Below are 15,044 nucleotides of genomic sequence, written 5' to 3' on the forward strand. Positions count from 1 at the left end.
CTAACCCGGACGACGCTAGGCCAATTGTGCGTCGCCCCACGGACCTCCCGGTCGCGGCTGGTTATGACAGAGCCTGGGCGCGAACCCAGGGACTCTGATGGCACAGCTGGCGCTGCAGTACTGCGCCACCCGGGAGGCCCGTCTGTCTATTCTTGTTCTGAGAAATGAAGGCTGTTCCAGAAACTGAAGATCTCTTACAACGGCAGAGTTCCTCTGTCCAGTGTCTGTGTTCCTTTGCCAGATCTGCAAAGAAAAAGCCATATCTTGACTGACCAATAAAAATGTAAAATTAAGATGGGCAAAAGAACTCCAGACACTGGACAGAGGAACTCTGCCTAGAAGGCCAGCATCCCGGAGTCTGTTGATATTGAGACTGGTGTTTTGCAGGTACTATTTAATGAAGCTGCCAGTTCAGGACTTGTGAGAGGCGCCTGTTTCTCAAACTAGACTCTCTAATGTACTTGTCCTCTTGCTCAATTGTGCACCGGGGCCTCCCACTCCTCTTTCTATTCTAGTTAGAGCCAGTTTGCGGCCGTTTCCAGCTACAATAGTAATTTACAACATGAACACTGTATTTCTGATAAATTGTATGTTATTTTAAATGGACAAAAAAAATGTGCTTTTCTTTCAAAAACAAGGACATTTCTAAGTGACCCCAAACTTTTGAAAGGTAGTTTATGTGGGAACTCCTTCATGACTGTTGGAAAAGCATTCCAGGTGAAGCTGGTTGAGACAATTCCAAGTGTGTGAATACACAGCTGTCAAGGCAAAGGGTGGCTATTTGAAGAATCTAAAATTGTTTTTGGTTACTACATGATTCCATATGTGTTATTTCATAGTTTTGATTTGATGTCTACACTGTTATTCTACAATGTAGAAAATTGTAAAAACAATAAAGTAAAACCCTTGATTAAGTAGGTGTGTTGCCAAGAAAACCCAAATGTATTAGTCTAAAACTAACTTTGAGTATCGATTATATACTCCCCTAGCAAACAAACTAATCGATTCTGAAAAAAATCTGTTGAACTTATCACTGATGTTCTGTTTTTTAATTTTTTTATTGCAGCTTGAATGCTGTGAAAATTGTGAGTTAAGTTAGCTAGCTAAAAGTTTGGCCTTCAACCTTGTTGGCTCAATTATGAAAAGTTAACAACGCATTACAAAGTGTATCGATAGTTTTTTTGGTTTAGCTGATACTAATTAAGTGCTGTAATTGCGTGGTTGACTTGATCTGAATGAGCTGGGAGTGTATTGCATTTTTAAAGAATGATCTCATGCATGTAATGGTGATTTGGGATGGCAGGCTGTGGCCAGATGAGGTTGTTGTTGTTGCGTGTGAACGCAAAACATTTTTGGACTAGACTCTATCTACCAAGAGTTTCTATTTTTCGTCTATTTACCACCACAAACCGATGCTGGCACTAAGACGGCACTCAACGAGCTGTATAAGCCCATAAGCAAACAGACTGATTACCAGGACCTATACACAGAGCATGCGCTGACCAACTGTCAAGTGTCTTCACTAACATTTTCAACCTTTCCCTGACCGAGTATGTCATACCTACATGTTTCAAGCAAACCACCAATAGTCCCTGTGCCCAAGAAAGCAAATGACTATCATCCCAAGCACTGATGTCGGTGGTGCTTTGAAAGGCTAGCACAACTCCAAAACCAACACCATCATCCCGGGAAACCCTAGACCCACTCTATATTCGCATACCGCCCCAACAGATCCACATCGCACTCCACACTGCCCTTTACCAACTGGACAAAAGGAACAGAATGCTGTTCATTGACTACAGCTCAGTGTTCAACACCATAGTGCCCACAAAGCTCATCACTAAGCTAAGGACCATGGTACTAAACACCTCCCTCTGCACCTGGATCCTGGGCTTCCTGACGGGAGGCCCCCAGGTTGTAAGGGTAGGCAATAACATATCTCTTGGTTTTGGGGACCCCTCAGGGGTGCGTGCTTAGTCCCCTCCTGTACTCCCTGTTCACCCACGACCGTGTGGCCAAGCACGACTCCAAAACCAAGTTTGCTGAAGACACAACAGTGGTAGGCCTGATCCCGACAACGATGAGACCGCCTATAGGGAGGAGTTCAGATACCTGGCAATGTGGTGCCAGGACAACAACCTCTCCCTGTGAGCAAGACAAAGGAGCTGATCCTGGACTACAGGAAAAGGAGAGCCGATCACGCCCCAATTCACGTTGAAGGGGCTGTAGTGGAGCAGGTTGAGAGTTTCAAGTTCCTTGGTGTCCACATCACCAAAAAACTAACATGGTCAAAACACACCAAATCAGAGGCCACGACAACACCTTTTCCCTCTCAGGAGACTGAAAAGATATGGCATGGCTCCCTAGATCCTCAAAAGGATTTATACAGCTGCACCATCGAGAGCATCTTGACCGGTTGCATCACCGCCTGGTATGGCAACTGCTCGGCATCTGACCGCAAGGCGCTACAGAGGGTAGTGCGTACTGCCCAGTACCCCACTGGAGCCAATCTTCCTGCCATCCAGGACCTATAGACTAATAATCTGCTGCTACTTGCTGTTTATTATCTATGCATAGTCACTTTTACCCCTACCTACACATTGACTCGGTAACGCTATTTTATTGTAACTTTCTATTACATGTTTTACTTTAGTTTATTTATGAAATATTTTCTTAGCTATATTTCTTGAACTGCATTGTTGGTTAAGGGCTTGTAAGTAAGTATTTCACGGTTAGGTCTACACCTGTTGTATTTGGCGCATGTGACAAATAAAATGTGGTTTGATTTGAGCCGGGCGATATGGAGTTGTGCCAGAGAGGGCTTTGGCTGTGTAAATGTAATGAATTACATAGGCTATTTGGCATGATGATTAACTTAGGAGCCATGCTTCTGAAGGCCAAGGCCCAATAGGCACAGTCCGCTACTGATCACACAAAGTAAGCCAAATGCAAAAAAGCACAGATCAGAGATAAGACTTAAAACTCACTATAATCTGCACTGTGATTTAATTTGAAAATGTACTTGGGTAACATTGTAGGTTCTAAGGAACTGATTATTTAACCCGGGTTAAGTAAAATGAACAATGCAAGGCATTGGATAATATGCCTTCCCATCTGCTAATTTCTCACTGCCATTTGCTCATGCAAAATATCACCCTAATGATGTGTCTTTTCCTAATTCAGACTGGGGCTGGAGGCTAAGAAGGAGGAGAACCTAGCTGATTGGTACTCTCAGGTGAGTGTGTATGCGTGTACTGTACATACAGTGCCTTCAGATAGTATTCACATCCCTTAAACCTTTCCACATTTAGTGGTTACAAAGTGGGATTAAAATGGATTTATTTGTCATTTTCTGTCAATGATCTATACAAAATCTCTGTCAAAGTGTAAGAAAAATTCATGTTAGAATCACAATTGGCAGCAATTACAGCTGTATCTTGACAGTCTTTCCACACCTGAATTGTGCATCATTTGCCCAGTTTTCTTTAAAAAATAATTTGAGCTCTGTCACCATTGGTTGTTGATCATTGCTAGACAACCATTTTCAGGTCTTGCCATAGATTTTCAAGCAGATTTAAGTCAGAACTGTAACTCGGCCACTCAGGAACATCCACTGTCTTCTTCAACTCCTGTGTAGATTTGGCCTTGCGTTTTAGGTTATTGTCCTGCTGAAAGGTGAATTCTTCTCCCAGCGGCTGGGGGAAAGCGGTCAGAATCAGGTGTTCTGAGCGTATCTATTTTATCCTGAACAATTCCCCAGTTAACGATTACAAGTATACCCATAACATGACGCATCCACCACTATGCTTGTAAATATGGAGAGTAGTACTCAGTAAGGTTTTGTATTGGGTTTTCCCCAAACATAACATTGAGGACAATTAGGGGAGAAGGGCCTTGATCAGGAAGGTGACCAAACATAACATTGAGGACAATCAGGGGAGAAGGGCCTTGATCAGGAAGGTGACCAAACATAACCTTGAGGACAAAAAGTTATTTGCTTTGCCACATTTTTTGCAGTATTACTTTAGTACCTTGTTTTGCAACAAGGATGCATGTTTTGGAATATTTGTTTTCTGTACAGGCTTCCTTCTTTTCACTTGGTCATTTAGTTTAGTATTGTGGAGTAACTACAATGTTGATCCATCCTCAGTTTTCTCCTATCACAGAGATTCAACTCTGTTATTGTTTTTGTTATTGTGAAATCCCTGAGCGGTTTCCTTACTCTCCAGCAACGAAGTTAGGAAGGACACCTGTGTCTTTATAGTGACTGGGTGTATTGATATTTATTTATTTATTTATGATCCAAAGTGTAATGTTAAATTCCTGATTTTAAGTTTCCCTATTTCTGTTATTACGGTGCTATTACTCAGTTATTAGTGCACCTGCGCGGGTGTCTCTGTTGATGGACCTGGCCTGAGTGCAATGGCAACCATGTATTGTGGAAATACGGTTTAGTAAACGTTGTTAAACTGAAACCTAGTCGATGTCATAACTTCATCATGCTCAAAGGTATATTCAATGTCTATTTTTATTCTTATTTAAATGTACCCATCTACAAATACAGTGCATTCGGAAAGTATTCAGACCCCTTGACTTTTTCCACATTTTAAGTTACAGCCTTATTCTAAAATGGATAGACTTTTTCCCCCTCATTAATCTACACACAATACCCCATAATGACAAAGCAAAAAAAGTTTTTTAGAAATGTTTGTACATTTATGAAAAAGAAGAAAAACTGAAACGTCACATTCACAGTATTCCAGACCCTTTACTCAGTACTTTGTTGAAACACCTTTGGCAGCGATTACAGCCTCAAGTATTTTTGGGTATGACGCTACAACCTTGACACACCTCTATTTGGGGAGTTTCTCCCATTCTTCTCTGCAGATCCTCTCAAGCTCTGTCAGGTTGGATGGGGAGCGTTGCTGCACAGCTATTTTCAGGTCTCTCCAGAGATGTTCGATCGCGTTCAGGTCCGGGCTCTGGCTCGGTCACTCAAGGACATTCATAGACTTGTCCCGAAGCCTCTCCTGCTTTGTCTAAGCTGTGTGCTTAGGGTCCTTTGTCCTGTTAGAAGCTGAACCTTCGCCCCAGTCTGAGAACCTGCTCCAGAGCATTCAGGACTTCATCAAGGATCTTGCTGTACTTTGCGTCGTTCATCTTTCCCTTGACGCTGACTAGTCTCCAGTCCCTGCCCCTGAAAAACATCCCCACAGCATGACGCTGCCACCACAATGCTTCACCGTATGGATGTTCCAGGTTTCCTCCAGATGTTACGCTTGGCATTCAATCCAAATGGTTATCTTAATTTCATCAGACAAGAGAATCTTGTTTCTCATGGTCTGATAGTCCTTTAGGTGCCTTTTGGCAAACTCCAAGCGGGCTGTCATGTGCCTTTTTACTGAGGAGTGGCTTCCATCTGGCCACTCTACCAAAAGGCCTGATTGGTGGAGTGCTGCAAAGATGATTGTCCTTCTTGAAGGTTCTCCCCATCTACACGAAGAAACTCTGGAGCTCTGTAAGTGACCACCGGGTTCTTGGTCACCGCCGTGACCCCTGTCCAAGGCTCTTCTCCACCGATTGTTTTGTTTGGCCAGGCGGCCAGCTCTAGGAAAATATTTGGTGGTTGCAAACTTCTTCCATTTAAGAATGATGGAGGCCACTGTGTTCTTGGGGACCTTCAATGCTACAGAAATATTTTGGTTCCGTTCCCCAGATCTGTGTCTTGACACAATCCTGACTCAAAGCTCTACAGATAATTCCTTCGACCTCATGGCTTGGTTTTTGCTCTGACATGCACGGTCTTGAATCTGTGTTTGAAATTCACTGCTCGACTGGGTGACCTTACAGATAATTTTATGTGTGGGGTACAGAGATGAGGTAATCATTCAAAATCTTGTTGAACACTATTATTGCGTCCATGTAACTTATTATGCAACTTTTTAAGCACATTTTTACTCTTGAACTTATTTAGGCTTGCCATAACAAAGGGGTTGAATACTTATTGCCATTTCAGCTTTTAATTTTTTATACATTTTTATTTCATTTATTAATTTTTCAAAACATTATTCCACTTTGACATCATGGGGTATTGTGTGTAGGCCAGTGGCAAAACAATCTAAATTAAATCCAGTCTGTAACACAAGAACATTTGGGGGGGGGGGGAATCAAGGCCTGTAAATACTTTCTGAAGGCACTGTATATGAGAATTGTTTTTTGTTTGTTTACCAGTCAATAATGTTTCCCTTCACTTCCTCACATGCTCCCCATTTACCCTTAACTCTGCCCTCCACCTTCCCTCCAGGTGATCACCAAGGCAGAGATGATTGAGTACTATGACGTGAGCGGCTGCTATGTGCTGCGACCCTGGTCCTACTCTATCTGGGAGTCTATCAAGGAGTTCTTTGACCGCGAGATTAAGAAGCTGGGTGTGGAGAACTGCTACTTCCCCATGTTCGTCTCGCAGGCTGCCCTGGAGAAAGAGAAGTCCCACATAGCTGATTTTGCCCCAGAGGTGTGTATTGAGGGGGGGGGGGGGTGATGGGTGTTCTGACATCTTGTGGTGAGATGTGTTTTCAGTGTGTATCGAGCCCTATTGGAAATCCTGGTCCTCGCTTCTCCAGTGATTTGTGTGTGTGACACCACCATTTTGTCTTTTTGGAATGCTCAAGAAGATCTTCTTTTAAAATTATTTGACACATTTGTAGTTAACTGTGTTTGTGTCTTCTGGCCTCAGGTTGCCTGGGTAACACGGTCAGGGAACACTGAGCTTGCCGAGCCCATCGCTGTCCGACCCACTAGTGAAACTGGTAAGAGACACACACCTTCCCACCTTCTGTCAGTCCGTAAGGTTAAACTTGATGCATTGAATTTCCAGATGCTTTTCTCTGTCTCAAAAGCTTTATTGTATGGGTGTATATCATGACTATATTTTTTATCCATGACGCTCACCACTTCTACCCGGTATTTCTTCCATACAGTTCTAAATGTACTAATTGATACTGACCCATAATGTTAATACTGTCATACAGTTTCTGTACCACCTCTCTCTTCTTTTTACAGTGATGTACCCTGCCTACGCCAAATGGGTCCAGTCCCACAGAGACCTACCTATCAAACTCAACCAGTGGTGCAACGTTGTGGTCAGTGTCCACTCCACTAATGATAATTGTTATATTCACCATCATCGTTTGGGGTCAATTCCAGAAAGAAAAATCTTAATTGGACGAGCCCAAACGTACTTAAAATGGAAGACGCCTAACCATGGCCAGTGTTTCCACTGTCTTTTGGCAGAACTCTTTAGGATACCTTAACAGAATGGATCCAGAGTTTTACTCCTTCTCTCGTTTTCTCATTTATTTAATTTTTTATTTTCTTCCTCAGAGGTGGGAGTTCAAGCACCCCCAGCCCTTCCTAAGGACCAGAGAGTTCCTGTGGCAGGAAGGACACACGGCGTTTGCCACCAAAGAGGAGGCCGCGGAAGAGGTAAAAAGGTCAATTTATTTTCAACTGTCCTTGAGACTAGATCTTACTTTTCTGTCTTGAATGTTGAGTTTGGACTTGTCATGTCTGGGGAGTGCATTCAAACAATGCTTGAAGGCAGACTTGGTAAGTCTCATTTACTTCATTTGTATTTATGAAATATCACTGTTGGAGTGACAAAACAAACCCAGGTAAGATGTCATAATGTGCTCTGAGAGTTTTCAAGCAGCAGCTGGGCCAGCCACCCTTTGATTCGTCAGTATCAGGCAGCTGGTGTTCTCGTTTGCTTGTAGCCTACAAGCGTGTACTACGCTACTCTACTGTATTGTAAATATGCATAAGCAGTAAAATGTAAATCTCATTTACATAGACAACGGTAGTGGCTTAATCTGCATGATCTCTTGCTGTGCGAACACTTACCTGGAAATGTTGACCATCAGCAACTATAGGATTAATTCGCCACCAAAAGGTTGCAATGGTAAATTTAACATCCAATAGGAAAGCACTTAGCCCGCTAGCAACTCTGCAAAGTTTGCAAGTAAGTGCATGAATGTTTATTTGGCTGTAGGCTAATCACCCACCTATTTGCAAGCAATGCGTGTGTGGAACTAACGTAATCTGTTTGCTTGCCAGCAAAACTAGCTAGCTTCACCTACCAGTAGTAGACAGAGCTGGCTTTCGTTATTATTATCCGCTCAACTAGCAAGAAAATATTCTCATTGCTGAATGAAAATCCCCCACAATTCCAATTTTCATTTGGAAGTTCAAGCGAGCAACATCAAATCCTGCGCATCATCAGCTATTGCACACAGACAATGCACAGACGGATTGACAGCCAGGAGCCAATATTATTAACCGTTCCAACATGCATTTGTCAGCTAAATAACACTTTTATTCTTTATCACTCTAATTTAAAATGAGTCTCATTTGTAATTCTAGGGATATAGCTAGATATATGTATTGTTGAGTGTTGCTGTAGTCGTGGATGGATCAGAAGAAAAGAGAACGTGCAACAGAGAAATGATCAATAGGCCTATGCGTCTTAATGACTTAGAAATCTGACCTGCAATCTGTGAACAAAGCTACTGCACTTATCATTTGTAAAACTGTCATTTTAATCACTTTGAAGTGACCAAAATGGCAAATGAATCTTTCATCTCTACATTTAGAGATGTATAAAACCATTTTTCTCCCTCAACATACCTTTTGACCCCCCCCCCCCCTAGTCTTTTAATAAATACTGACTCATCTTCTCCCCGTCTGTGCATGTGTCCAGGTGTTACAGATCCTTGACTTGTACGCACGGGTCTACGAGGAGCTGATGGCCATCCCTGTGGTAAAGGGCAGAAAGACAGAGAAGGAGAAGTTTGCAGGAGGAGACTACACTACCACTGTGGAGGCCTTCATCTCTGCCAGTGGCAGAGCCATCCAGGTACACTTATAGGCTGCCGCTACATTTGGATTTTGTACCACAAAATTCTGGATTGAGACAGTAGTTGTTTAATGGGTGTAGGTGTAAGCAAAATGTATGAAGGTCCTATAAAATTGCTGGAGCCTTGATCCATAAGTGCTAATATCCATCACATTCATTCAGACATTAATTGAATTAAAGCCCACCTCAATTATTTGAAAGTCTGCAGCCTTGTCAAATTCAGTGCTTCCTTTATAATGGACCGCACTGGCCAAAATGTCTGCCACAGTGAACCTGTAGTTAATGGGCCTCACATCCCATTTTCCATGGATGATGGGGATAAATTTGTACTACGGACAATAAGGCCTATTCGTTGATTTCAGATTTTCCCTGTCTCTTTTCCTAGCCCTTTGTAAGCAATCTATAGGAAGTTATCCTAAAATGGCTAGAGCCTTCAACAGTTCTTGCCCATGGTTAATTCTGGCCTAATAGAAGACTAGGGGAAACTTGGCCTCTTAGCCGAAAAACCAAACCAAAGACACTAGCTTGTAATGCAGTTTTATAAAGCACAGTGAAATACTCTCTATCAGCAAAACAACCTCTTGGGCATACTTTTATTGATGCTTAAGTAAATGTTTCCTCTTCCTCTCAGGGTGCCACCACCTTTCTATCATCAATTAATCTAAATGTAAAAATATGATTCATAAAATATATATATAAAAAACAAGTTGAATGGTTCTCTTCCTCTCAGGGTGCCACATCCCACCACCTGGGCCAAAACTTTTCCCGGATGTTTAACATCGAGTTTGAGGACCCCAGAAAGCCGGGCGAGAAGCAGCTAGCCTACCAGAACTCGTGGGGCATCACCACCCGCACTATCGGCGTGCTCACCATGGTACATGGGGACAACATGGGCCTGGTGCTGCCCCCCAGAGTTGCCTGTCTCCAGGTATGTTTTGATCTACATTTTGATTCCACCTTTATTTTACCAGGCAAGTCAGTTAATAAGGACTGCCTGGCAAAAGGTAAAGAATTTCACCTTTCATTGGCCCTAGTCAAATTCTATAACCCTGCAATTTCTCCTGCTCTTCTCTTCCAGGTGATCATCATCCCGTGTGGCATCACAGCCTCCCTGCCTGAGGCTGAGAAGGAGTCTCTGCTGGCCCAGTGCTCCAAGTACCTGGCCCGGCTGCAGAGGGGAGAGACCCGGGTAAAGGCCGACCTCCGAGACAATTACTCTCCCGGCTGGAAGTTCAACCACTGGGAACTCAAGGTAAAACCACCACTCACGGTCTTGTGTGGCTCAGTTTGTAAGAACTGGCTCCACAACGTCAGGGTCGTGGGTTCGGTTGTCACTGGAGTCATACACTAAACATTTTGCACTCACTGTACTGTATGTCTCTTTGGATAAAAGTAGATCTTAAATGGTGTATATTATTATTATTATTATTATTATTATTGTTGCAATAATCCCCAGAACCCTTTCTAGGGGCATTAGAAAGTTTGCAGCCTTGTCTCATTCAGTGCTTCCTCTAAAATGGACCGCACTGGCCAAAATGGCTGCCACAGTGAACCTGTAGTTCATGGGCCTCATGTAACTTTTCCATGGATGTTGGGGATAAATTTGTACTACTGACAATTGGTTGATTTCAGGGATAAACTTCTCATCAGTCCAATTGAAAGGAAATGTCTGCATCTCTATACTCTCTCTCTCTCTCTCCTTCGCTTTCTTTCTTGCTCTCCATCCTCTCTCCACCCCTCCTTCCATCCCTCTCTCTCAGGGCGTGCCCATTCGCCTTGAGGTGGGTCCTAAGGATCTGAAGCAGGGTCAGTGTGTGGCCGTGAGGAGAGACACGGGGGAGAAGATCATCCTGCCCGAGGCAGACACCGAGAAGAGACTCGTACAGCTACTGGAGGACATCCAGACCAACCTCTTCAAGAGGTATGCGTATGCTGATCCACACACACACCAACTGGAGGAAATCAAGGGCAATATCTTGTAACACCCACAATCCCTCTCATTCTCACTCTCTCGCGCTCTCTGAGCTACTGCACAGGGGCTAACATGCATGCGAACACACACATAGTGTGACTAATATGCCTCTTCCTCTGTGTTGCAGGGCATCGGACGACCTGAACAAACACATGGTGGTAGCAGACTCTATGGAACAGTTCCAGAAAGACCTGGACCAGGGCAGGGTGTGTTACGTTGAAGTTTGTTTCTGTCAGATTCCCAATCATCAGATGAATCGTTTCCATGTCTGGCTGGCTTAAGTAATATAAATGAACTGACTTACATGTATTTGTTTTATGTTGATAACCACAGATTGTCCAGATCCCCTTCTGTGGAGGCATCGAGTGTGAAGACTGGATCAAGAAGACCACTGCCAAGTAAGACTCACTCAAGTACCACTCAATGACTGAGATGCATGCTAACATTCACTGACTATACCAAACATTAGGAACACCTCCCTAACACCTTCACATCAAGATGCGTTATCTACTCTAAGTGAAGTGTTACCGGTGCCCCTCTCTCTCTCCCCCTCTGCAGGGACCAGGATCTGGAGCCCGGTGCCCCCTCCATGGGTGCAAAGAGCCTGTGTATCCCCTTCAAGCCCCTCAAGCCCCTGCAGCCGGGTCAGATGTGCGTCAGTGGCAAGGAGGCCGCACAGTATTACACCCTGTTTGGCCGCAGCTACTAAATACAGTCTTAAGTGGCTTTCTCTCCTCGATCTGGGATATGAGAAAGAGGCGGATAGGTGAAAGAACAAAGATTTGTTTTCACCTATCATGCGCTTTCAAATCAGCAGAGATGGAGAAGAGACGAGGAGATATACCCAGAGTCAACACCTTGTAGTGTGTTCCTTTCCTTTTGACCCTAACCTTGCAGTGGTGGCCCGACACTCTCCATAGTCAGCTATTTTCTCCCACTAGCCCCAAATGTAACAAAAATGACCCTTTCTTTATACCCAATGACACAATCTTTATATTTTTGTCCCTTTCTCACTCCCACCCTACCTTATCTCAGGACCTTTCCCAGGTAGAAAGATGACATGGTACTCAGGCAAGATGTTTCCCACTAACTGAACTGATATCATAGCTATTGGGGGTGTACTATAGGTGGGTGGTGAGGGTTGACCCCTGGAGGTTATAGCCACATTTGTCCCCAGTACAAACTCATAGGAATACTGCATACATCATGGAATAAGGAACTATCACATACATGTACTCTTGTGTTCCCATACCTGTACTCTTGAGTTCCTCTAACGCAATATTAAAACTTTTCTATAATAAAGGGATTCTCAAATTCCACTGTATAGGCATTATCATTTGAGAGCTGTTTTTACCTGTACATTATCTGCACTTAATCTGTAAAGGGGGTGATTGTGTTGATGATCGTCCAAGCGAGTGCACACATCAGGAGGAAGAGGGACTTGTTCAGGTGCGGACAGGACAGAAATATTTGTTTTGTGTTCAGGTGTGGAAAAGTGAAACTTTCCACTTTCCCAGGGTTTTTATTCACATTACAAATGAATCAGTGATTCAAAAGTCAGGCAATCAATTGAGTTTTATTTTACTATTGTAGGCTACAGTAATTTTTACCTCCAATATAATTGATCATGCACAATGATGTGCCAAATATATGATTTACTGCATTGTTATAGGTCAGGTATTCCCAAACTGGGATACACGCAATGCCGTGGGGGTACGCCAAATAAAAATATGATTCATTAGAATAATTCTAAACATTTTCAAACAGTCCAATTCAATTTTCGAACGGGGCTGGCTATACATTTGGGTGAGTTTTTTTTGTCGCCTGAGTAGCCTCGTTTCACTGCGAAAAATAAAATGAAACCATGTAGTGCAGAGAGAAATAACAACACTATGTCAATTACAGGTAGCCTAGTCAAATAATTAACATCCAATCACATTAACTGTTACACTCTCGCGGGAATTCCACTAACGGTACATATGTAGCCAAACGTAGCCACTGCTCATTCCGTTTGCTCAAAAATTAATAAATGGTTAAAAACAAAAATAGGCCCGCGTCCATAGACACATACCAGCTCTACTGCTACTACCGGCAGAATATAATAATACCTGCATCTGTCGACGACACAAGTTCTTCTGCTTCCACGAGCACATCCAATGCTAGCATCAGTAATTCTAAATGTGTTGTTAGCCCAGCTAGCATGGACACTGACAGTTGTGAATCTGATGCAGCTGAAGAGATACTGCCCCCTTTCCCGGGAAAGCACCGAACAACAGACGGGGGACGTTGGACCAGCAAAAAAAGCAACGTCCTCTCACTGTCAACTGCGTTTATTTCAGCAAACTTAATGTGTAAATAGTATGAACTTAACAAGATTCAACAACAGACATGTGACTAACACATGGAATAATGTGTCCCTGAACAAAGGGGGGTTCAAAATCAAAACTAACAGTCAGTATCTGGTGTGGCCACCAAGTGCATCTCCTCATGGACTGCACCAGATTTGCCAGTTCTTGCAGTGAGATGTTACCCCACTCTTCCACCAAGGCACCTGCAAGTTCCCAGACATTTCTGGGGGGAGCGGCCCTGTCCCTAGCCCTCACCTTCCTATCCAACAGGTCCCCGACGTGCTCATTGAGATCCAGGCTCTTCGATGGCCGTGGCAGAGCAGTGATATTCCTGTCTTGCAGGAAATCACGCACAGAACGAGCAGTATGGCTGGTGGTATTGTCATGCTGGAGGGTCATGTCAGGATGAGCCTGCAGGAAGGGTACCACATGAGGGAGGAGGATGTCTTCCCTGTAATGCACAGCCTTGAGATTGCCTGCAATGACAACAAGCTCAGTCCGATGATGCTGTGACACACCGCCCCAGACCATGACGGACCCTCCACCTCCAAATCGATCCGACTCCAGAGTACAGGCCTCGGTGTAACAGTCTGAGCATTGGAGGGATTGTGCGTTCCTGGTGTAACTCGGGCAGTTGTTGTTGCCATCCTGTACCTGTCCCGCAGGTGTGATCGGATGTACCAATCCTGTGCAGGTGTTGTTACACGTGGTCTGCCACTGTGAGGACAATCAGCTGTCTGTCCTGTCTCCCTGTATTGCTGTCTTAGGCGTCTCACAGTACGGACATTGCAATTTATTGCCCTGGCCACATCTGCAGTCCTCATGCCTCCTTGCAGCATGCCTAAGGCACATTCACGCAGATGAGCAGGGACCCTGGGCATCTTTCTTTTGGTGTTTTTCAGAGTCAGTAGAAAGGCCTCTTTAGTGTCGTAAGTGTTCATAACTGTGACCTTAATTCCCTACCGTCTGTAAAGTGTTAGTGTCTTAACGACCGTTCCACAGGTGCATGTTCATTAATTGTTTATGGTTCATTGAACAAGCATGGGAAACAGTGTTTAAACCCTTTACAATGAAGATCTGTGAAGTTATTTGGATTTTTAGGAGTTAACTTTGAAAGACAAGGTCCTGAAAAAGGGACGTTTTTTTTGTTGCTGAGTTTATCGACTACGTATACTATTTAAATATAAAATCCTCCCTTGGCATAATCAGATTTACAATATTATCAATACATAAGCCTAAATTACCTGCACTGCTGTCTGTCTAATTCTCCAACATAGCTGCATAGCAATAAACAGATCTGTCCTCTGTTAGCTAGCTGATCAACTTCACGATTAAGTAATACAAGTATTTAAAAAGAATCAACCTTGTTAACGTGGACTGAAGGGCATCAAGTCCAGGATTATCAGAGTGCAGAAGCCAACCGCAGTCATTTAAGGTCTGTTTGCAGCGGATAAGGAAGTTCCTTCTCTCCGTCTTCATTTGTGGTGTTGTTGCTTCAAATTGACTGAACACTGATTATTGAAAGGAGGAGCTAGGAAAATTGGCAGTTAAATTTGCGCGTGTAGGTGTATATTTAGTAGCTGTAGGCGTTTAATTTGAGGTGTGCAGGACCGCTTGCAGACGTTTATTTAGCACATGTTGGACCGCATGCCAGCACATTTGCACGAGCTTATTTGACGCGTGTAAGCGTTAACTTAATTTTGCGCCTGCACCTGTTAACTTTACACACGTAGCATTAAAAAGATTGCGTTTTGACTACGTGCTTTATGACCCAAATGGCGTTCCATAGTTAACGTGCGTGCAAGCAGTT

The 15,044-nt window shown here is 43.6% G+C and overlaps 1 protein-coding gene and 2 non-coding genes across 3 annotated transcripts in view; all 3 read left to right on the plus strand.

The window, feature by feature from the left end:
• eprs1 (glutamyl-prolyl-tRNA synthetase 1) overlaps positions 1-12,210 on the plus strand; it is an 88,703-nt gene extending 76,493 nt beyond the window's left edge. The window contains exons 23-34 of the mRNA XM_021584352.2: positions 3,184-3,235; positions 6,305-6,514; positions 6,737-6,809; positions 7,063-7,142; positions 7,384-7,485; positions 8,759-8,914; positions 9,645-9,842; positions 9,993-10,166; positions 10,675-10,835; positions 11,014-11,092; positions 11,220-11,284; positions 11,445-12,210. Coding sequence (XP_021440027.2) covers positions 3,184-3,235; positions 6,305-6,514; positions 6,737-6,809; positions 7,063-7,142; positions 7,384-7,485; positions 8,759-8,914; positions 9,645-9,842; positions 9,993-10,166; positions 10,675-10,835; positions 11,014-11,092; positions 11,220-11,284; positions 11,445-11,595 — 1,501 coding nt within the window. The 3' untranslated portion in view covers positions 11,596-12,210. The remainder of the gene's footprint in view (positions 1-3,183; positions 3,236-6,304; positions 6,515-6,736; positions 6,810-7,062; positions 7,143-7,383; positions 7,486-8,758; positions 8,915-9,644; positions 9,843-9,992; positions 10,167-10,674; positions 10,836-11,013; positions 11,093-11,219; positions 11,285-11,444) is intronic.
• On the plus strand, positions 9,118-9,255 carry LOC118944384. The gene has a single exon (XR_005039610.1). It is a non-coding gene; the product is annotated as a small nucleolar RNA SNORA5 (small nucleolar RNA).
• LOC118944385 lies at positions 10,398-10,534 on the plus strand. Its single transcript, XR_005039611.1, has one exon. It is a non-coding gene; the product is annotated as a small nucleolar RNA SNORA5 (small nucleolar RNA).
• Positions 12,211-15,044: the final 2,834 nt, after the last annotated feature.

Source organism: Oncorhynchus mykiss, chromosome 25 (assembly GCF_013265735.2).
Source record: "Oncorhynchus mykiss isolate Arlee chromosome 25, USDA_OmykA_1.1, whole genome shotgun sequence".
NCBI lineage: Eukaryota > Metazoa > Chordata > Actinopteri > Salmoniformes > Salmonidae > Oncorhynchus > Oncorhynchus mykiss.